General features: G+C 52.2%; 1 protein-coding gene across 4 annotated transcripts in view; it reads right to left on the minus strand.

Annotated features, from left to right (window-relative positions):
• Positions 1-13,349, minus strand: part of OTOF (otoferlin) — a 210,340-nt gene extending 196,991 nt beyond the window's left edge. For all 4 annotated transcript variants that reach the window (XM_075063563.1, XM_075063562.1, XM_075063561.1 and 1 more), the window contains exons 1-2: positions 13,253-13,349; positions 3,223-3,281 (exon numbers count right to left, since the gene is read on the minus strand). In XM_075063563.1, coding sequence (XP_074919664.1) covers positions 3,223-3,281; positions 13,253-13,331 — 138 coding nt within the window. In that variant the 5' untranslated portion in view covers positions 13,332-13,349. The remainder of the gene's footprint in view (positions 1-3,222; positions 3,282-13,252) is intronic.
• Positions 13,350-22,783: the final 9,434 nt, after the last annotated feature.

Here is a 22,783-nt window from a genome sequence, read left to right on the forward strand (position 1 = left end):
GCCGAGACCACTGCCAACCAATACACCCACTTTGTTTCCTGGTCATCCCCCCGTCTGTCTGTCTTCATCTGTTGTCTCTTGTCTTATACTTCGATTGTAAGCTTCTTAGAGCAGGGACCGTCTCTGTGTTCTGGCTTTGGACAACACCCACCGCAGTGGGGCCCTGGTCCATGAGTAGTGTTCCCAGGTACTATGGAAACACAAATCCTTAACAAACAATAATAACCATTGCGTTTCTCCAGCAGAGCAGGAGCAGCACTGATGGACTCCTTGAAGCAACACTCTGAGGCCTGGGGTTAGGTCACATTTAGCCACATTAGATCGATTTAAAAATGACCGCATCCACACAACCAACCTTGTTCCGTCAACCTAAAGGGTTCTTAAAATCAACTTCTGTACTCCTCCCTGGCGAGGGGAGTAGCGCTAAAATTGACTTTGCTGGGGTGAATTTGGGGTAGCGAGAATGCAAATCGATGGTATTGGCCTCTGGGAGCTATCCCAGAGTGCTCCATTGTGACTGCTCTGGACAGCACTTTCAATTCTAATGCACTAGCCAGCAACACAGGAAAAGCTCCAGCTCCGGAAACTTTTGAATTTCATTTCCTGTTTGGTCAGCCTGGTGAACTCAGCAGCACAGGTGACCATGCAGTCCCCCTAGAATCGTAGAGCTAGAATGTTTCTACGCTCCCCCTATCATCTCCATCCCTGAGGTTATGGCAGATTAGAAGGCGAAAAAAACGCACTCGCAATGACGTGTTTTCCGAGCTCATGCAGTCCTCCCGCACTGAGAGGGCACAGGGTAATGCATGGAGGCATTCAGTGGCAGAGGCTAGGAAAGGACATGATGATGCGTCTTGTTGGGGGAGCAAATGGACACGATGATGAAATGTCTGTTGGAGCTGCAGGAAAACCAACAAAAGCACAGACCCCCGCTGCATCCACTGTATAACTGCCTACCCTCCTCCCCACGTTCCATAGCCTCCTCACCCACACGCCCAAGAACGCGGAGGAGGGGGGAGGCTCCGGGCACCCAGCCACTCCACTGCAGAGGATGGCCCAAGCAACAGGTGGTTGTCATCCAAACAATTTGATTTTTAGTGTGGCTACAACAAGCAATGTGGCCTTGTCCTTCCCTTCTCCCCCACCCCACCCAGGCTACCTTGTGCATTATCTCATTTTTTAATTAATAAAGAAAGAATGTGTGGTTTCAAAACAATAGTTACTTTATTTCGAAGGGAGGAGGGTGGTTGGCTTACAGGGAATTAAAATCAACAAAGGGCGGTGGGTTTGCATCAAGGAGAAACACACACAATTGTCACACCGAAGTCTGGCCAGTCATGAAACTGGTTTTCAAAGCTTCTCTGATGCACAGCGCGCTTTGCTGTGCTTTTCTAATCGCCCTGGTATCTGGCGCAAAACGAATGTCTGCCGTTGCTTTCACGGAGAGAGAGGTGCCTGACGAAATGTACCCCAAACCACCTGCAACAAAGTTTTTTGTCCTCTCAGGCATTGGGAGTTTAACCCAGCATTCCAATGGATGGCGGAGACTGCAGGAACTGTGGGATAGCTACCCACAGTGCACTGCTCCATAAGTTGATGCTGGCCATGGTAGTGAGGACGTGCTCCGCCAACTTAATGCGCTTAATGTGGACATACGCAATCGACTGTATAAAATCGATGTCTAAAAATCAACTTCTATAAAATCGACCTATTTTCATAGTGTAGACATACCCTAAGTATCCCAGTAGCAGTTATTGTAACTTGGATTGTGATGGTCTCTGAAATAAAACCGGATCGTCACAGATGAACTGAAAAGTTCTAAAAGGTTAAAGAGTTTCAAGGTGTCGCTCACAACCACTCGTGCAGTTTATCTTTGGTAAATGATACAGTAGAAATCAAAGGAAACACCCACTCTCTTTGTCAGTGCGACATGCTGGTGCTTATCTTTAGTCCATGCTTATCTGTGATCTTATGTCATTGTACGCCAAATATTGCTGCTGCCAGCATTAAGAGAAAGCTACATTTTAAACCCACAAACCCTCTGAAATCCAATTGCTTTTTCACATCCTTTCCAAGTGCCGTGCTGAGAGTCTGAGGTCAATAAATCTGAGCGTTCAGGCCAAAAGAAACAAACTCTTTCTCATAATGCTGCGTGGGGTTGCATGTGCATGTGAAAACAGGCTGTTGTGATGGAGAGCAGCAAGCTGGAGCCTGAGGCGTTTGCTCTGAGACTCTTAAACTTTGAATTTTCTCCCTTTTATGCAATTAAAGTCTAGGAAAGGCAAAGGGCATGGCCAACAAGGTTTGCACAATTCAGTACCGTCAGCAACATTTTTCACGCCATTTCAGTGCAAACAGTGGGGATCTTTTCTTTAGAGACTCATTCCCCAAATGCACCAACACTGATCAGATTGGCACATGAAAACGTCTTTGGGATCCATTTCCACTGGAATGCTGCGTGTGTCTCATTGGACCAACTTCTGTTGGTGAAAGAGACAAGCTTTTGAGCTACCCAGAGCTCTTCCTGTATGGGCTCGAAAGCTTGTCTCTTTCACCAACAGAAGTTGGTCCGATAACAGATATTACCTAACCCACCTTCTGTCTCGAGTATCCTTGGACCAACATGGCTATAATACTGTGTAAAGATCAGAAAGGTCTGGGAGTCATCAGCACACTAAATGCATTGCAGCCACTATCTCAGAAACCTCCAAGCATGTTGAACTATAGACCACCTATGCCAACCTCTAGGGGAAAACCCTTGGGGCAGAGAAACAACTGGCCACAACCAAAAGACATACATCAATTTAAGCTCATCAGCTGTAACTAGTTTTGTTTTCTCTGCAGGACCCCTTCCTAATCATCTTTGCCTCAGACAGACAAATCAAGCCCATTTACACTCTTGGGATGGAGCTGATAGGATCCACCTGGTCTGCTGTCAGAGTAGGTCAGCAAAGAGAGCTCTGCATCTCTACCCAGGGACTTGACATGAGGAGGAGTCAGTGAAAGAGCTCTGTATTTGTACACAACTATGAACTTGATACCATGGTTACAGCTTTATGGATTACTATTTGTTCTTAATGCATTATAATAAAGGGGGAAATACATTTCAGAGGGTGTTAAAGTTTGAACAGGAAGAGAATTATTTAAAAAAAAAACCCCAACCCATCCCTGCAAACCGAATGATGAGAAGTCAATTGGCCTGAAGATCCGCTCGTCTCTTACCTCATCAAACCTGGCCTCATCCTCGCAGTTTTCAAGTACTCGGGTGTAGAAGGAGTGACCTGCAGAAAGCAGAGAGGAAAAGAGCTTTGTTACTTCAAAGCACCAGGGGACTGTGAGAGGGAGAGTTAGCGGGAGGAGAGGATGTCTGGGGGGAATGGGAGGAGCTGTTCTGGACCTGACAGGACCTGCTAACAGCACTGCACTGTGGGAGTGCGTCTGAGAGCATATGGATGCAACAGGTTTGAGTCTGAGTGGGCACGCAGAGTGTGTGTGTGTGTGCACCATCAGTACGGGGGGTATGTGTACACTGAGTGAGCACCCCGGCTGTATATGTATCATCTGTATAAATCCCATCTCTTCTTTACCATGAGGGACGACAGACCCGGTGGGGATAGGGGGCTGTCACACCCCCTGGCTTGACGTGGTTTCCATCATATACAGGGTTTACAGTTTGGTTCAATGGCTCTCAGCACCCCCACTGTTCCAGCCCCCCTGCGACAGACCCAGACTCTGGATCTGGATTCAAACCAGAGAGTTTGCAGCTGAATTTGTATCGCTCCTATTTACTGCATGGGGGGAAGGAGGGTGTCCTAATCTGGACATCTCAAACTTCAGGATAGTTTGGATTTGGATGTCTAACCTCCTGGTTCAGGGGAGTTCAGCCCCAGGGGCTTGGCTGCGGGCCAGTCTCTCCCCACGGTGCTCATGAACCCGAGGGAATCATTTGACCAACCCACTCTGAGTTTATAACAAACAGTGAAACTGGGTGAGTTTTCACAGGCCTGGGCCATCCCAGGGAATAATGGCTCATGCAGCTCTAACAATTAAACGCTGAAACACAGCTCTAGCCCATGGCCCCGTGTCACTCTTCCTGCTCGATAAACTGACTACCCAAACAGGTCCAGGGAATGAGGATTTAAAACTCCATGTAGTTGCGTCTGCAGAGATCATGCCTTTAAACAACCGCCCCCTGGAAGCTGCTCCTGCTGCTCCTGTTCTGGTTGTTCGATCAGGTCTCGTGAATTTCATTGACTCGTTCAAAATAAACACAGAGAATTTGAGAGGTTTCGCTTCTTCAGGTCAGCGGGGATTACGACAGATTTGAAAGCAAATCACCGGCCGGGAGGATGCAGACAGATGTGTTGGGTAACCCCTTGGGATGGGCAATGGGAATTTTTTAATGGTTTTTTCCTTTACTGACTGTGTGAAATTAATAAATAATTCCACCATTCGATCAAAGGGTTCACATTGTGCTTTCAGTTGTTCTGGTTTCAATAACCTTTCTGACTTTGCAGAGCCCGTATTGTTATTTAATATCCACTGGGCAAGGCTGCAGAAAGATAAGTGAATAAAATGCTCGTTTTAAGGCACTGAATCCAAACGAACCCTCTCTGACTCACAGGCAATCATGCTTCTTGGGTTATTAAATCCTTACATGTTTCCAGCAGGCAGGACCATGTAAGTATTTGACCAGGGTCCAAAATTCTCAGGACAGCTGAGCATCTTCAATACCATGCTCAGAGCTTTGTGGGGGTAACTTTGGGGAGAGTTGTACCAGATATTGAGCTGTTATAACAAGGAGCCAGGTTCCAGCATGTGATCCTCTGCCAGCATTACCTTCCCCTTTCTGACTGGACTCCGAGATGAGTTTACAAAATGAGGCAATTATAGGAGGGAACTGAGCCTCTGGATTTCTGGGTTCTCTTTCTAAGGGAAAATTGGGCCGTGCTTTAGGCTTGCACAAAAACTTCAGAGTTTTGTTTAAGTCTTTGTTTCATGAGTCGTTTCCCCCATGAAATCATTTTAAACTCCAGGGAAACTTAATAAACAGCATCTTTTCTAATTAAACAGAAGCCTGTTGTCCAGGAGCGTCAAGCGCCTGTGCGTACAGGCACCACTGATCGCCAGTGTGGGTACAACCCCTCGGTTTTCCGTATTAATGCTTTTCAGGGCAGTCACCACACCTACCGTTGTGCCTGTACAGCACCTAGCACACCGGACCCTATTCCTGATCGGAGGGTGGGGGGCTCTTCTGGCCTTCAGACAACCCACAACCTCTCCAAGCTCATCATCAGAAACAAGCTCCCCACAGACCAGGACACACCAACTTAAAGCAGCACCAGACCCTTTCAGAACAACAGATATCAAATCAGCAGACATACCTCCATGGCTGCAACGATCAACCCCCCCCCCCCCCCCATGCACCTTTCAAGATCCAGGGGTCCTTGTGATGGGGTGTACAAACCCCACACTAGGCAACGAGGGGTTAAGGGGTTATGTTGGGCTCAGCCAGCCCCGCCCCACCTGCAGCAAATGCTCCATCTGCTGGGGCAAGAGCTGGAGGTGAGGAGACTTGCAGCCCAAAGCTCCAGCAGAACAGAGGGAAACCTAAGATTCTGACACAGGTGCCCAAAGGGGCCCTCCCCGAGGGAAGGGGGGACCCACCCTGGAGGCAACCAGAAAGGGAAGTATCCTCTGGACCTTGGCCTTTGGTAACCTCCTTTTGTGGTTTGGGCTTCTGCACCAGGCGAAGGCCTTGGACTAAGCTGACCCCAAGGGGGGTGGACGAGAGGAAGAGGCCCAGGGACAATAGCCTCAAGCAGCCTTGGTTGCCAGGCTACTGGTAGCCCAAAGGGCCCTGGGATGGATCCCGGTGCAGTGGGAGGGCCCAGGCTCCCCTCCACACAACCCCCTTGGCAGTCAGGAGGTGCAGCCGTGACCCCTAGGCCAGGCTCCCCAAGTGGGAACCTTTATAGTCCTGCACATGTCGATCACAACATGTGGGGTGCCTCATCCACCGCACCACATGCCCCAACAACAACGATGTGGGTGAAACCAGGCAATCGCTAGGCTCTCAAATACACTCACCCAGAAAAATGATAAAAGACAAGGCCACCCTATCAGCTGGGGGTGAACGTGTTCTGTGGTAGAGAGACGGCTGTACCGCCTGGCAGACATCACAGTGAGGGGATGTTTCCAGATGTGGCAGGGTGAGATCCCATCTCATGGATAGAACTCGGAACAAACCTGACTACTGTCACTAGTGTCTGCTGCTGATTTTCTGGTGACCGGAGGCACGGCACGCCTCTCTGTGACTCAGTTTCCCTGTGTGTAAAATAGACGCTGTGATCTGTACAGAGGGTACAGATCTGCCCTGCAGGGAGTCTGGTTGGACAAATGAATGCTTGGGAGGGTGCAGAGATCCCTGGATGGAAGAATATTCACTCTACACTTGCCTTTCACTAATTGCATCCCTTTATGCTGAAACAATTCCCTGTGTCCTGGCTCTTATGTGGAGGATTCTACAGATTTGTGACTTTTTATCCCCCACTTAAACTAAAGTCAAGCGGCAATTCAGAACAATCCTCCTGCTCAAATGCACATGGAAAACTGTCACCTCCTGGCCCGTCTTCTGACTTAACTTCTTTCTTGCAGTCATAGAATCCTAACACTGACACACACCCACACAACGCTCTGCTGCACACCCACCGGCTGCACTCCCGGGGAGATGCCAGCTGCCAGCAAGAGAAGCTAAACAAAACAACCCACACCCGCAACACTCAGCTGGCTGTAACAATGAGAGAGAAGTAATAACAATGATTGGCATTTGCATAGCACTTTTTGTGTTGAACCTAAAGCCCACAGGAAAATTACAACCGACTCTGAGCGGTATTCAGGGATCACTGCTTCACCACCACTGAAATGCAGCCACTTCTGGAGTAGAACGGGGTAGCCTGCAAACAGCTCACAGTATGCTTTGGAGCAGGGTCTGTCTCTCACTCGGTGTCTGTGCAGCACCGAGCACAGCGAGGTCCTGAGCACAGCTGTGACCGCTAGGTGCTGGGGTGATACAGGGATTTCACTCTGTGTTCCTAGGTTTGAGGGTCTACCGACATGGTATTCCTGAGCTCGCCAGCAGCGAGAAACGCTCCCTTTCTCCGCCCCTGCTGGGATTTCATTTAAAGCAGCCAGGTTACAGCTGAGGAGGGGGAAGCAGAGAGGCACCAGTGAGGCCGTCGGAGCCACAGCTAGCTCCTAACTCTCCTGCGTGCAGCACCGACAGCCTGTCCGGGTGTCTGCACCACTCAGGCAAAGGAGAGGCATCTCGGGGAGAGAAGGGGCTGAAAATAGACCAGTCTTAGCGATGAGCAAAGCAGCAGCAGGCGAGAGAGAGAGAGAGAGGCCACCACAGGAGGAGAAAGACAGGCCCATGTGGGGATCTCTCAAGTTCCCTCTTAGTGAAGGAGAAATGAAAGGCCAGGAATAAATATGTTCAGTGAACAGCTTCCACCTCAGTGCAGTGTCACGTAACCTCAAGAGGAAGGCTGGGCCGGGGTCAGGGCACCAGCCGGAGACTTGGCACACCCAGGTTCAGTTCCCTGCCTTACCACAGACTCCCTTGGGCAAGTTACTTAGGTTTTGTGCTGTGGTTTCTCATCAGTCACATGGGGAGCCTTGCAGGGGTGATGTGAGGATTGATGCATTAAAGATCATGGGGTGCTCAGGTACTATAGTAATGGGGGCTGGATAAGCACCTTGACAGACAGAGATCAATGGTAAACTCTCCTCCTGCACCTCCATTGGAGTCAGACGCTGAAATGAACAACCGAGGGCAGAACTCAGCACTAACACGCTGGTGTATCGGTTTGGGCACTGCTTGTGTCTCATAACAGAAGAACAAGGGGACATCTGCTGAAATACCAAGGTGGCAATTCAAAGCTGGTGGGAGAAAATATTTTTTTCACACAATGCACAATGAGCTGGTGGAACTCATTGCCACTAGACAACACTGAGGCCAACAGCTAAGCAGGACTCACTAAAAGATGGATAATGAGAATGTCCAGTGATATTCTAGGAAATACTGAAACATAATCAGGAGTTAGGAAGGGCCATAAACCTTCCTGCTTAGGGAATAAATTGACCTTTAACCAAGAAACTCCCCCCTCCTCCCAACAGGTTCTGACTGTGGGATTCTTACATATTCCTCTGAGGCATCTGGCGCTGGCCACTGACAGAGACAGGACATGGAGGCAGATGGACCCGGGGTCTGACCCAGTCTGGCAATTCCTCTTCCTATGCTGTGGTCCAGACCATGCCAATAAAGCTATTGACCCTGAATAACACCCTTGTCTCTCTCACCCTGAAAAACCCACCCAGAACGGGAGGGGGACCAATCACATTGCTAGAGGTCCTACTAGGTCCTTTCCTTCCCTTCCCGAGCTGCTTCGACTCTCACTCATCAGTCCTGCTGGGGAGTGGGGATGGGGGAAGGGCTATCAATCACCTGCAAACAGCCCAGACCAAGTTTTGTTTCCTCCTTTTCTCCTCCCTGCCCTTTCCCTGGAGGGTGTGGGGGCAGAGAGGCATGGGAAAAAATGAAACATTTCAATACAAGCCTAACTGAAATTTTTCCACCTGATTAAAAAATGGAAAGATGCAGAAAATTTTGAACAAAACAGCACATTTTCTTTTTAACTTGGGGGCGGGGAGTGGGGAGGTATGAGACCTGGTACAAAGTTGTCCGTGTAAACTTTTCTTCGATGGAAAATTGGGTTGTCAACCAAAGGAACGTTTCTATGGAAAGTGTCCGCTTTCCTCTGCGATTTCCATGTTTTCATTCTGAAAGATAATATTCTTCTTTTTTTTGGTTTTCCACAAAAAGGTCAAAATGATCTCTGGAAAAACGCCCACCAGCTGCGCTGGTTTTCGACCAGCACTAACCACCAGCTTGCTGTCACATAATTACGTTGCCCTCTGCTGACGCAAGGGGACACAGGACTCAGTATTAGCACAACTGGCAGAGATGAGTGCACAGGACAGAGGCTTTGGCCAAGGTTTTCCAAGCTGGGTATGGAAAAAATGAACTTTCAGAGGCACTGAGGTTCCACAATCAGCACTTACAGCGGCAGATGCTCACTCAGCGTCTCAGAAAACCAGCCCACTCATTTAGGTTAAAAACCTTGGCTTTGTCTTCTTGAGGCCACGTTCCAGAGATCTGTCCCCAGGGCTGCCTCTTTGCAAAACATGAGCCATTTTGGTCGTGTGTGTGGCCAGGGTTTGATCTAATAGGAGTACTTCTATGCTCCTGAAGGTGACTGAGGACTGCTAACACCTACCACAGGTGTCCAGACACCACTGTGACGAACAAATGCCTCGCTCGGTCAGAAGACAGATTAGCCCCTGTGCTGTGCAGCAGTAATTCAGGAAGGAAATTCCATTTGTGGCGTTTCCAGTGACATCTACTGGGGGGTTGGGACCCCCGCAATCTGGGGTGTTGTATTCCTCTGCGCAAGGGGTACAAAGGGGAACCTGGTGGCCTGTGTAATTCCTTTGTGTTGATCTATCTAGGCACTTGTACAGTCTCCATCCCCTTAGCTTGTGAGGGTGCTTGCCAAGCGGGCCGTGCTTAAGGTGTCCCACGGCGATGTCCCATGGGACCCTTCTTAATATGAGGTTGCGATCTGGCCATTAGAGCTTGTAAAGAGCTTTGAGTTCTTCCCTGGAGAGATGGAGAGATGAGCAAAGGGGCTGCTGTTCCCACCACTCAGGGGCTCCTTGAGATTTGCAGTGGAACTAAGCAGTGAATGAAAGTTACCGTGTCCGTCCATGGAGCACTGGCAGAGTGTCTGAGCAGCGTTGCCAACCCTCGCCATTTTATTGCAGGTCTCACAATCCTTGGCATTTTTCTTAAAGCCCCAGGCTCCTGGAGGCACCGGATGAAGCAAGAATCTCAGCTTCCAGTTTGAAAAAAAAGGAAAATATCTAGCCCACCGGGCTGCAGAGTAAAGCTCAAAAATGTGACTCAGAAGGCAACGCAGAAGAACTCCCCTATTGATTATTTTTTAAAATTGCATGAACTAAACCACTCTCAGGGGGCCTGACTCATGATTCAGTCCTGCCTGGATCCGGTCACTTAAACACCCTGGCTCTGGCTGAGCTGTCATGGATCCTCCCGGGCTTTGTGTACACTAGGAGTGTGTGTGTGGGGGGCAAGTCCCCTACCTGTGTGCCCAGTCTGGCACTCTCTCTCCTTGAACTAGAGCGAGTGTGAATAGCGGGGTAGCCGTGGGAGCACGGACAGCGGTGGCACGGCTTAGCCATGTCGATTACATACCTGCTGCTGTCAGGAGGGTTTGTGCTCAGCATGGCTAAGCCGTGACTCCGCTGCCAATGGCCGGGCGACCGCAGCTTTATCCTCATCTAGCTCCACGACAGCCACTGCGAGTATGTGCGTGAGAGGAGGGGAATCACCCCCTCGCGTGGAGTGTAGATGCAGCCAAGCGCGCGCCACCCAGAGACTTACCGTCATGAGGATTTAGTGTTTTTTGGCCAGACGGGAGAGGAAGGAGGAGGCCTGCTACACGCTTGTGACCCCTGTTGTGTTCGCACCAGCGACTGGCCCCCAATAAATAATGGGCCTCTGATTGCTGACAACACTGCATGCCAAAATCACGCCCAGTTCTGCACGGGAACTGGCTGCCTGGATACATCTGGGGTCCTGGCACTTCAGAGCCAGGTCTGAATGGAGGTACAGTCGCAAAGTTCGCTCTGTAATAGCTGGCTGGAGCTGCTGTCTCTGGGCACGCAGCGGAGGGAGCGACACAAGAGGGACTGCACTGCTGGGATGAATCCAGCAGACACAGGGACTCCCCGCTGTGGACGCGGCCTGTGGAACTGGACAGGAATGAAGCCAATGGGGTTCTATAGAAAGGACTCGGAAAGCCGAGCGAACGTAACAGAACTAGCCAAGGGTGCTGCCAGTCGGGAATAGGATGTGTCAGCAGAGCTGGGAGTAAGGCAGCGAGAAGGATAGGATGAGCAGGGGGGCTGCAGATCAGAATCGAGCACCATTGGCAGAGCCATGGAGGGCAGGCCTGGGATAGCAGGGGGGTGTGGGTCAGGATTCAGGGGCACTGGCAGAGCTGGGGGGCTGAGCCCAGGGCTGGGATCATAGGCTCCGACTCCATGGGTGCTCCGGGGCTGGAGCACCCACGGGGAAAAATTGGTGGGTGCTCTGCTACCCACCAGCAGCCAAGCTCCCCTCATCGCCCCCCGCCTCACCTCCACCTCCTCCCCTGAGCACACCACATCCCCGCTTCTTCTCCTAGCTCCCAGCTGCTTTGTGGGGTAACAAGCTCTGGGAGGGAAGGGGAAGGAGCAGGAACGTGGCTCACTAAGGGCAGGAGATGGGGCCGGGGCAGGGATTTGGGGAAGGACAGGGGCGGCTCCAGCTTTTTTGCCGCCTCAAGCACAGCAGTCAGGCTGTCTTCTGCGGCTTGTCTGCGGGAGGTCCCTGGTCCTGCAGATTCGGCAGCTTGCCTGCGGGAGGTCCCTGGTCCCAAGGCTTTGGCATGCCTGCCGCCAAATTGCCGCTGAATCTGTGGGACTGGCGGACCTCTCACAGGTAAGCTGCCGAAGGCAGCCTGACTGCCACCCTCACCGGGACTGACAGGGCGCCCCTCGCAGCTTGCTGTCCCAGGCACGTGCTTGGAGCGCTGGTGCCTGGAGCCGCTGCTGGGGAAGGAGTCCAATAGGGGCAGGGAGGGGGCCGAGTTGGGGCAGGGACTTTGGGGAAGGGGCAGGGGTGGAGTTGGAGCGGGGCCAAGGGCAGAGGCGAGGCGAGCACCCACTGGCACCAGCAGAAGTTGGCGCCTATGGCTGGGATAATGGGGGGATGCGGGTCGGGACTGAGGGGCACTACAGAGCTCGGGGGGACTCCATGAAGTGACTGGGTCAAATCCTGGCAGATCTGACTCAGCGCTGGTTCTTTCCAAAGTCCGGCACTTCCACCCAGGTCCATGCAGCTTGCTGCCTTTTCGCCACCCAGGCTCCACTCCCTGTTTGGCCAGAACAGGAGTTTGTCCTGGTTTTCTCTGTCAAACCTGCTCTCTGTGTGGTGGCTGCTCTCCTACACTTCAGGGGTTGGGTGCCCCACGGGGGTACGATGCTGTGGGGTCCCTGGGCTGGAAGCTGCTACAGAAACATCTGAAGGTATGGGATCCCTGGGTTGGAGGCTGCTACAGAAACATCTGATGCTGTGGGGTCCCTGGGTTGGTAGGTGCTACAGAAACATCTGATGCCGGAGGGTCCCTGGGTTGGAAGGTGCTATAGAAACATCTGATGCTGCGGGGTCCCTGGGTTGGAAGGTGCTATAGAAACATCTGATGCTGCGGGGTCCCTGGGTTGGAAGGTGCTATAGAAACATCTGATGCCGCGGGGTCCCTGGGTTGGAAGGTGCTATAGAAACATCTTACATTGTTAACTGGTGCACAACCACCTTCGAGAAACTAGCGCGAAACTCGGGGTTACAGACTGGAAAGCGACCTGATGTGACAATAGGGACAGAAGTCAAGCGGTCTCAGAGGCACAGTCTCAGGTACAGATCCGGCCCTTTGCCCGTCTTTGAGGCTGTGTTAGCCCCACCAGGGCAAGGGAGCTGCTGTGGCCTGAGCACTGGATCTGACCCCTGCCCTAGGAAGATGCCAGGGGTCAATAGGGCCACACGGGCAGTTTCCAAACTTTACTGGCTCATGTGCCCCCTTTGCTGAGGCATGACTGGAAGGAAAATCGAGCTCCTGTGCCAGGACCCCAGGCGACTCCGTACCCTGCGCAGAGCACAACCCCAAAGGTGGGTCTCTTCCCCTCCCACCTCGGAGCTGGTGGGGATCCCCGTTTCGCAGCTGGGGGACACAGAAGGTGGAAGAACTGGGATGAGAACGAGGGCGGGCACTGCCAAGCCATCGGGCCACCGCCAAGCATGACCAAGCTGTGCCCGGACCCTGCAGGACAGGTGACTCTGTCTTTCCCAGTGGAAAGACCTGGGGGCTGTTCGACTGGGGGGCCCGAGAAGGCAGTCAAAGGGGGGTGAATCTGCAGCGTCCTCCGCTTGGGGACACTAGCCCCGGCCGCAGAGCCCGGGCAACGCGGGACCCCGAGCCCAGCCTCTCCCCTGCCCCGCGGGACCCAGCAGCCCCCAGCCCCGCGGAGAACTTTTCCTCCCCCCAGCCCCGGGCCAGCAGCTCCCCCCTACCTCTGAACGCCGCCTTGGCGAGCCGGTCCCCCTTGCCCCGCAGCCCGGTCACCGCCTTGAGGCGCACGAGCAGCGCCATGGTGCGCCCTGGAGAGCCCCTGCGCCGCCGGAGCGCAGCCTCCACGCCCGCGTCTCTTCCCCTGGCCGGCGCCGGGAAGCCGCTCAATTATTCAGCAGCTCCCAGCGCCGCGCTCCGGGGCCGGCCGTGCGCTCCTCTCCTGCGCCCCAGCGCTCCAGCCAGCCCCCGGCGGGGGGCGCCGCGCAGCCTTCCACGCTGCGCCAGGCAGGCAGGGAGGGGCGCCTTTCCCGGACTCCTGGGTCCCCCCGGCCTTGGACTTCAGCTCCCTGCGCCTCCCGCTAGCCTGGGACTTGGGTCCCATTCCCTGCCCTGCCCCAGGTTCCCTGCGTCACCTTTTGGCGCCTGCAAGAGCCAGGCTAGGGCGGGCTGCACCCGAAAGACAGCTTTGAAATTGCACCTCTGAAGCCTGCTAGGCAATTCCCCGTCCCCAGGAGGGGGCTTCTGGCACTGCCCTGCCTCAGTGGTGGGGGAGAAAAACACCTGAGCGCTTGTAAGGTGCTTTGAGATCTCCCGATGAAAAGTTCTCTGCAAGAGCCAGCTATGGTTCGTACCCACCTTACAGAAGCCAGGAGAGGGAAGGCTGTGTGAGGTCTCACCTACTCCCGCTCCCTCACTGGGCTGTCCGGTGTCGTGTGTTTAATGGGGGAAGATGCTATTTCAGTGGGAAGTCAGCACATACAGCTTTGCACGTTCGTACCTCTCCGCTTCCCAATGCACAGACATGAAGGGACCCTCAACATCCCAGTGACTGGGCAGAGAATTGTCATTCATTGACAGAGGGGGAAACTGAGGCATGGAGCTGTTAAATGACTTTCCCAAAGACACACGGGGAATCGCTATCCAAGCTAGGATTAGTCTCCATTTCCCTGCCCATGCAATGGACCCAACCCCAAGGCTGACAAGTGTGTGTGGGGGAAGCCGGTACAAATCACCGGGGCCCCGCAGTCCGGAAAAGGGCCCGGCTTTGTCGACCCTGTTTAGCTGGTCCACCCGAAATAAATTTTTCACCGGGGCCCGAACCCGGTCTCAGCGGCCCTGCCCAACCCATGGGTGTCAGTCGGGTTAGAACATGGAGCTTTTAATACTGCAGCCCAGATTTCTATCACTTGAGTTAAACAAGTAACCCTATTAGCAGGCTGCAGCAGTAGGCTGTTATCCTGTAGGCAATCAGCAAGTAAAAGGGGACAACCATGGCCGGCGCTACCATTTAGGCAGCCTAGGCAATCGCCTAGGGTGCCAAAATTTTTGGCGGGTGGCATTTTGGCAGAGGGGGCGGTCGGTGGCTCCAGTGGAGCTGCCGCAGTGGTGCCTGCAGAGGGTCCGGTGGTCCGCGGCTCTGGTGGAGCTGCCGCAGTCGTGCCTGTGGACGCTTGGCTGCTTGCGTGGCTCCGGTGGATCGCCTGCAGGCACCACTGCGGCAGCTCCGCCGGAGCCGCTGACCACTGGACTCTCTGCAGGCACCACTGTGGCAGCTCCACCGGAGCCGCAGGACCAGCGCTCGAGGCGGCAAAATTGCCGTCCGCCTAGGGCGTGCAAACCCTTAGCACCGGTCCTGGGGACAACACACACGCTGACAGCAGTCTGGATTACACCAGCCACAAGAGGGGCACATTCATATCGTTTATAAATGCATTATCTGAGCCATAGATAAAAATGGGATTTTGCCACCCTCCCCCACTGCCTTTTCCCCACAGCAGCTGGACCTGCACCAACACCCCGGCTCCAAGCCATCACAAATGCTGGGACAGTTTAATGTCAGAGCCAAACTCTCGGGTCCAGGCTGTTCTCTGTGAGATGGGATCCCATCCCCTCAAACCCACAGCCACACTACATGTCCTAGCACTGCCCAGGGGCGTCTGCTATTCCTTTGGGGTCTTTCCTCTGTCCTCCTGACTGACTAAAGAGCAGGCAGGCTGCACCGAGGGGGCACATGCCTATCCCAGGTCTGCCCACCGACCTGGCTCAGTCTGTTCCTTAGTCTCCTCTTCCCCTTCATGTATTGTGATTCCTATTAGCCAAGCGCCTACAAGCCCCAGTCACAGACCAGGACCCCAGCATGCTGGGCACTGCACCCAAAGCAAACACAGCCCCTAGACTGACCCGCCTCCCTGCACCGAGAACGAAGTGCCTTTGCTTCTGAAGGAATTTCAAATCCAAAATGGAAGACAATCAATTTATAGAACAAGCCCCCTCCACAGGCAAGGGACAGGAGGAAGGCGGCACACAGAGGGGGCTGCACTGACGGACCAGCTAGGGGAGTGGCCGGCCCCACACGCTGCATCTTCGTCCTGCCACCAGCCTTGCACACCCACCCCCATCATCAGCCACTGGAAACCCCTCACACACACCGCTGGTGGGTGAGCGGCTGGTGGACAGGGATCTCACCGGCAGCAAGACCTGCCAGTACTGATAGGGGAGAGGACAGAAAATACGGGACAATTTGCCCATTTTTAAGAAAAAGTCGGGACACCTGTAGGATATCCGGTCACCCTATGCATATATATAGCTGGTGATACTCAGCGAGGAGGCACGTTCTGTGTCACTACTGCTCCTGCAGCAGCTTTCCTGTGGGCTATGAAGCACTGAAAAATCCTTGGGCTGAATTTCAGAAAGAACAGCTTTCCCTCACTTTATTCACCGTTCACTCCAAATTTTCTCCCTTGGGCTGTTTTCCCTCATTCTCTAGTGGCCCAAAGCGGGTCACCAAGGCCTTGTCTAAACGGTAGGAACACAACTGTGTCCTGACCATGTTTTGTAACATAGTTTGGTTTTGCTTCTATAGAACTGACCAAACTGTTATACCCATGGCAAAGGAACTATGCTAATCGCTGCTTTGCCTGGGGAAACTGACCAGCAGAACTGCAGCAGTGTAATTCGACAGCTGTGGCTTTGCCAGTAGGTCTTCCCATGGGGACACTATTCCAGAATAAAAATGATTTTTATTCCAGGTTAATTACTCCGCTTATACTGGCATAGCTACAACCGTACAATTATACCCCTGTAGTTCTGCCAGTCAGTTCCCCTGTGGAGATGACCCCTAGCTGAAAGAGAAGATGGATCTTGCTGCAGAATTGCTGTACGCAAGAAGGCACATGGAGAAAGAGACATTAGCTTGAGCACTCCTGATATATTAGCTCTCTTTTTTTATATCTTCTCACCTATTTGAAATAACAAACATTCTTGCTTTGGAAGTATCTTTGCTCACATGACTGTACTTAATAACATGGTGTATTCTAGCTCTATGTACCTTTTGCTTTCTGTGTACTGCATCTTTAAGTCTAAGGTCTACCAAAGACAGGCAGGCATTGTGGGAGTAAGGGGCCTAAATAACTTTGAGGGTGCTGTTGTGTTCAGTTTGATGAAGACTGCCCTGGGCCTCAGGAGACACATATACTGGCCTCTCGCCTGGAGACTTTACTTTTGTTCTTTCTTGTTTTCCTTTATCTCAAATAAATCCATTTCCACTGGGAATATAAGGCTGCTACTGATATGTGGGAAAATGTGATGAGAATGTATGTGTAAGGGCTTGCTGCCAGCCTGCTTGTGTCTCTGAAATTATAAATTCCCCTCACTTGCTATTTGGTGTGAAGTACCAAGCTAGCCTAGGACACCCTTTGTATTTTCAGATAGAGACAGGCAAAACCCTCATAAATATACAACGGAACACAGGAAATAAGGCATCATTCTCAATCTGTTCCCATCCACTTCTATTAGAGGGCTTTGATTCTTGTCATTCTGCCAAGAAAAAAATCATTAAACTCATTCAGAAGTACATGTAAGTGAACTAACTTTGGATTAATACTGTGTCATTTTCTATTAGGGTCATAATTATATCCTGGCAGTGCTGTCGAAGTAAGAGAATATTCTAATGTAGGAGAGAAGGGTGATAGTCCGTATGTCGGACTTCTGCTTGCTGTATATTTGGTCAGTGGGCATTGCACAGGATGGAGCTGTATATCTGGATGGCCCAGCAGGCCCTGTTCTGCTGAAGATAATTCTAGCCTTATGCACGGTGTATTTTCACTGTGGTAAATACCCACGCCACCAAATCTCAGAGCCGGGTCAGCTGACTGGGGCGTGCACAGCTCAGGCTGGGGGCTAAGAGTAGCAGGGTACATGTTTGGGTTGGCTGGTGCCTGGGTTTTGAGACCTTCCCACCTCTGGACTTGAATGTCTACACTGCAATTTTATGGCCCAGCAGCTCTGGGAGCCGGAGTCAGCTGCCCCAGTCTTTTTAATCTCTCCTCATCCAGAAGCAGTTCCATACCCCTTGTCAATTGTGTTGCCCTTTGCTGTACTTTCCCCAATTCTAATCTCTCTCTCTTGAGATGAGGAGACCAGATTTGCATGCAGTCTTCAGGATGAGGGCACACCGTGGATTTCTATAGTGATGTTATGATATTTTCTGTTTTATTCTCCATTCCTTTCCTAATGATTCTGTTTGCTTTTTTGACTGCCACTGCACACTGAATGGATGTTTGCAGAGAACTATCCACAGTGACTCCAAGATCTTTCTGGAGTGGGAACAGCTAATTTAGACCCCATCAGTTTGTATGTATGGTTGGGATTATGTTTTCCAGTTTGCGTTGTTTGGCATTTATCAACATTGAACTTCAACTGCCATTTTTGTTGCTCCATCACCAGGTTTTGTGGGGTCCCTTTGTAGCTCTTCGCAGTCTGATTTGGACTTAACTGTCTTGAGCAATTTTGTATCATCTGCAAATTTGGCCTCCTCTGTTCACCCCTTTTTCCAGATCACTGATGAATATGCTGAACAGCACTGGGCCCAGTACAGACCACTGGGGGACCACACCATGTACCTCTCTCCACTGTGAAAACTGACCCTTTAGCCCTGCCTTTTGTTTCCGATCTTTTCTGCCTACTTTGCTTAAGAGTCTTTTACAAGGGCTCTTGTCAGAGGCTTTCTGAAAGCCCAAGTACACTGCATCCACCGGATCCCCTGGCGGCCTTCCCGTGATGTAACTGAATGGGACTCCTTTTCCTTTGGCTGTTTCTCTTCAATTCCTACTCGTACTTTACCAGCTTCTAGCCTCTCCTCTTTACTAGGCTATAGAGTATCCCCTTTAATGAATCCTCTCTTAAGGGAGGATCCCTGACCACTATTGGATGCGCGAACAATCCACTTTCATACACTTTCTATTCGAGAGGCACTGGGCTGCTTCTCAAATCCTCCGAGCACACTGCTAGAATTCAATAAACACAACAAGAACTAGCAGAGCCAACTCTGCTGTGCCCTGACATTGATCCTGCCCTGTCTAGAGGTGCTCCCGCCTAACCTGACAAAGATGTCATCCCACCGGCATCTCTGCAGCACAATCAAATGCCCCAGATTCTCGTCACTCGATCCATCTGCTGCTTCCACTTCTGGGCAGACATCACCCCTCACCCCAGTGCACCAGTGTCCATTCATGGGGAACTGAACCATGCAGGAGATCTTTCCTTCAAGGTGGTGTTCCGCGTCCTGCCAGCTGTGGATAAGATGCCGTGGGCACGGCGTGTTGGCAGTGGCGCGGCGTCAACAGGCCGGTTTAATCGCAGAAGAGAAGTCCGGAACCGTTACATGGCCGAGGCTGGAGCTATTCAAGATTCTTTTGAGTGTGGCTGAAGAAGACGTACTTATCAGAGACAGCCCGAGCCGGGACGCGCGGCAGCTTTGTACGAGGCTGGAGAGCATTTCATTTTCCACTGGCTGGTTTTGCTAACAGAAATATCCCCAGTCCTTTCTTCTGGGAGGGCTGTTCTTTAAAATCCTCTCAGCGCTCGGCTGGGATGCTGTTCAATGGGGGCTTGGTCACTGACTTCCACACCAGCAGACCAATCCCACTCAGCCCTTTGATTAATAACTGAAGTCTCCTTTAAGGCCAGTTAAGAACCCGAGGCCCCTTATACTATCCTGTCCTTCCTGTCCAGAGGCGAAAGGGGAGGTCAGTCTCCCTTCCGAAGAAAGAAAGCAGGACATGTTACCAGGACGTGCTTTGGGTCTCTCTATTCACATCAGATTTGGGAGACTTGATGGCTCAAGGGTCTGTCTTGGGCCTGCAGGCAGCCAGCAGATCCCACCCAGGAGGTCTGTGATGGAGAGATATTACCAGCTGAGGGCAGCTTGAAAAGAGGTTGGCCCAGTGGGTAGGGTGCTCGGCGGGGACTTGGAAGAGGGGAGTGTGATGCTTTGTCCACCACTGATTTCCTGTGTGACTTTTCCTGTGTGCCACTTAGCCTTTCTGTGCCTACTAACACATCACAGGGGTGTTCAGTGGATAAACACGGTAAGGATTGTGAGGAGTGCAACTATTGTGGTAATGGGAGCCAGAGAACAACCTTAGCCAGACTGTCTGCTTTCTTGGCTGGGATTCGTTCTGTGGATCATGCATGCTACGTTCTACTCCAATTATATACCTGAGCATGCATGCTCCCTTCTTGCGTCTGTCCATCACCTTGCACGCTGATGAATACATAGTTAAAATATCACAACAATATGTAGCTCTCCAAGAGTTTTACAAAGGAGATCACTCTCTTTCTTCCCATTTTACAGAAGGGGGAAACTGAGGCACAGAGAGGGCAAGTGACTTGCCCAAGGCCATCCAGCAGCAGAGCTAGGAATATAATTGAGGTCTCCTGAGCCCCAGTCCCCTGCTTTGTCCACAACCGATTATTCCCTGGTTAGCCACCTGCACAGGGTCTCTTTCCTGTTCAGATACCCCCTGGCCCATACACAACGGTGGGAAGACAGCCACCTCTGTGTCACTCAGACCCTGAGAGGGCTCTGGAACCCATGCCGGGGGAAGAAGTGGTGCAGTGGGAGGCACCTTGTCTTCCCCCGGACACATCAAACTGCAGGGATTCTACGACAGCGTGACTCCGGTGGAACTGTGCTGCCCAAGGTGAACGGCTGGGTGGGTACAGATCGCAGGGGAGATCAGTGGAGATCTGGAGAGGCAGAGCAAACCCTAGCTCCCAGGAGAGTCCACCAGGGGACTCTGATGGAATTGTGATGGGGCAAATGCCTATCGGGGCAGCAGGACGGCAATACTGAGCGACGGCTTCAGCAATGAAGAGACTTTTGCCGCTTCCATGCCGCTTTTGCCGCTTAGGCCATCCTTGTCGTCAGACCCAGGACTGTGACTGTTTTGCAGTTTCCTCACCTGCCATGGCTGCAGCATGGCACCTGGATACGAATGTGGCTTCTTCCTTGCACTCCTTAAAGTCAACGGAGAATCCCCATTAACTTAGCTGAAAGCAGGACTGGGCTGGAAAACTTTCATTAGGAGAATGACAATTCTTCAGGAGTCTCTAATACATTTACTGGAAGAGCTTAAAGCACTTTACTAACGTTGCATAAGACTCACGACTCTTCTGTGGGGACCAGCCACATTAATACAGTGTTACAAGCCGGTAAACTGAGGCACATGTTGGTGACTGTGCTCTACTGACATGCTGGAGGCATGAGTCTAAGCAGCTGCTAAGCGAGTGCACAAACCAATGGCCAGGAACAAGCAGAAGGGACTCCAGGAGCACCATTTATTCCCCATATCATTCAGTTTCACAGGGCATCCCTCGACCTCATTGACTCTCCATCTCTTTTCCGATCTCAGCTGCTAGTTTCTCTTCCCTCACTTGCCTCATTTCACTCCACAGGGTTTGGAGGATGCAGCTGCCATGAATAAGGCTCTAGTTGCATTATGCTGCAATCTACAATTATATGCACCAAAATGGGTGGCTCTCTCCAGTTCAGAAAATGCCACGGGGGCGGTTTCCATGGCGTGCATGCGAGTTTGAGCGAATGATGGGTTGGCTAATTACAGCTCATACTCAGTGCCAATCAATCAAAAAAGCTGAGGCGCTTCTTCTGTCTGTCTCCCAGCTGGGAATCCCCTTTACCATGGGTGGCAGGTTTGGAAAATTTTTGGTGGTGCCCAGAATGGGTCCAAGCAGAGTTGTCCTGTCCATAGGACGGACCAGGGAAACCACCCTGGGCCCTACACATTGGGGGGGGGCCTCCAAGCTTCAAGAGCCGCGAGTTCCAGGGCAACCCGGGGGGCTAGCGGGGGTCCTGGCCCAGCAGCAACAAGCGCCCTGGCTCCGCTCCACTCCACCCCACCCTACCCTGCTGGCTCTTGGCATCATTTGGGGAAGGGGGTGGAATCCGTAAAGAAGTGGGGCGGCGGGTTGGGGGAAGGGGTGGAATGGAGGTGGGGAGGGGGTATGGTGGCGGAGCAGGGGTGGGCTGGGACCGGGTCACTTGCTGCTGCCAGTGCCAGGCCCCCCTGCTAACCTCCCAGGCCATCCTGGACCCCGCATCCCCCTGAAGTGCGGGGCCCCCAAAACACAGGGCCCGGGGTGGCTGCCCCAGTCTGTCCTATGGATGGGACAGCTCTGAAAATATAAGCCCAAACATTGATGGAGCTGGGCCCACGTTCCTGAATATTGGTGGAGCACGGGCACCATGGACCCATATAACTTGCCGCCTATGTTCTTTACAACACCGAGTCCTCTTTGGCTGCAAACCTGCAGGCCCTGCGGAGAACCAAAGTCTCACGAGAATGAGATCTGCTCCTTTAAATACTAAGCAGTCAAACATGAGCTCCCAGGGTGAATGTTTCCAAAAGAGCTAATGCAATCCTGGGATGCATAAACAGGGGCATTGCAAGCAGAAGCAGAGAAGTTATTTGATCTCTGTATTTGCCCCTGGTATGATCACTGTGGGAATACAGTGCTGGTGCCCACAATTCAAGAAGGATGTTGATACATTGGAGAGGAGTCAGAGAAGAACCATGAGAATGATTAAAGGATTAGAAACCTGCCTTCTGGCCAGGGCCACCCAGAGGATTCAGGGGGCCACTGCTGCCGAATTGCCGCTGAAGACCCAGCACTTTGGCAGCGGGTCCCGGGGCAGAAGGATCCCCAGCTGTGGGTCTTCGGTGCTCTTTGGTGGCAGACCCCAGAGCAGAAGGACCCCCCACCGCTGAATTGCCACCAAAAACCCAGAGCAGAAGCAGCTCCGGGGGCCCGGGCCCTGCGAGAGTTTACTGGGGCCCCCAGAGCGAGTGAAGGACCCCCCTCCAGGAGTCCCGAACAACTCTCGTGGGGGCCCCTGTGGGGTCTGGGGAAAATTGCCCCACTCCCCCCCCCCCAGGTGGCCCTGCTTATGGCAGTGGACTCAAAGAGCTCAATCTACTTAGCTTAACAAAATGAAGGTTAAAGGGTGAGATGATCACAGTCAATAAGTGGGGGAACAAATATTTCATAATTGGCTCTTCCACCTAGCAAAGAAAGGTCTACCAGGATTCAATGGCCGGAAGTTGCAGCTAGACAAATTCAGACTGGAAATAAGGTGTACATTTCCAACAGCCAGCGTAATTAACCACTGGAACGACTTACCAAGGGCCGTGGTGGATTCTGCATCGCTGACGATGTTTGAGTCAAGACTGGCT

Source organism: Chelonoidis abingdonii, chromosome 3, assembly GCF_003597395.2.
Source record: "Chelonoidis abingdonii isolate Lonesome George chromosome 3, CheloAbing_2.0, whole genome shotgun sequence".
Classification (NCBI taxonomy): Eukaryota; Metazoa; Chordata; order Testudines; family Testudinidae; genus Chelonoidis; species Chelonoidis abingdonii.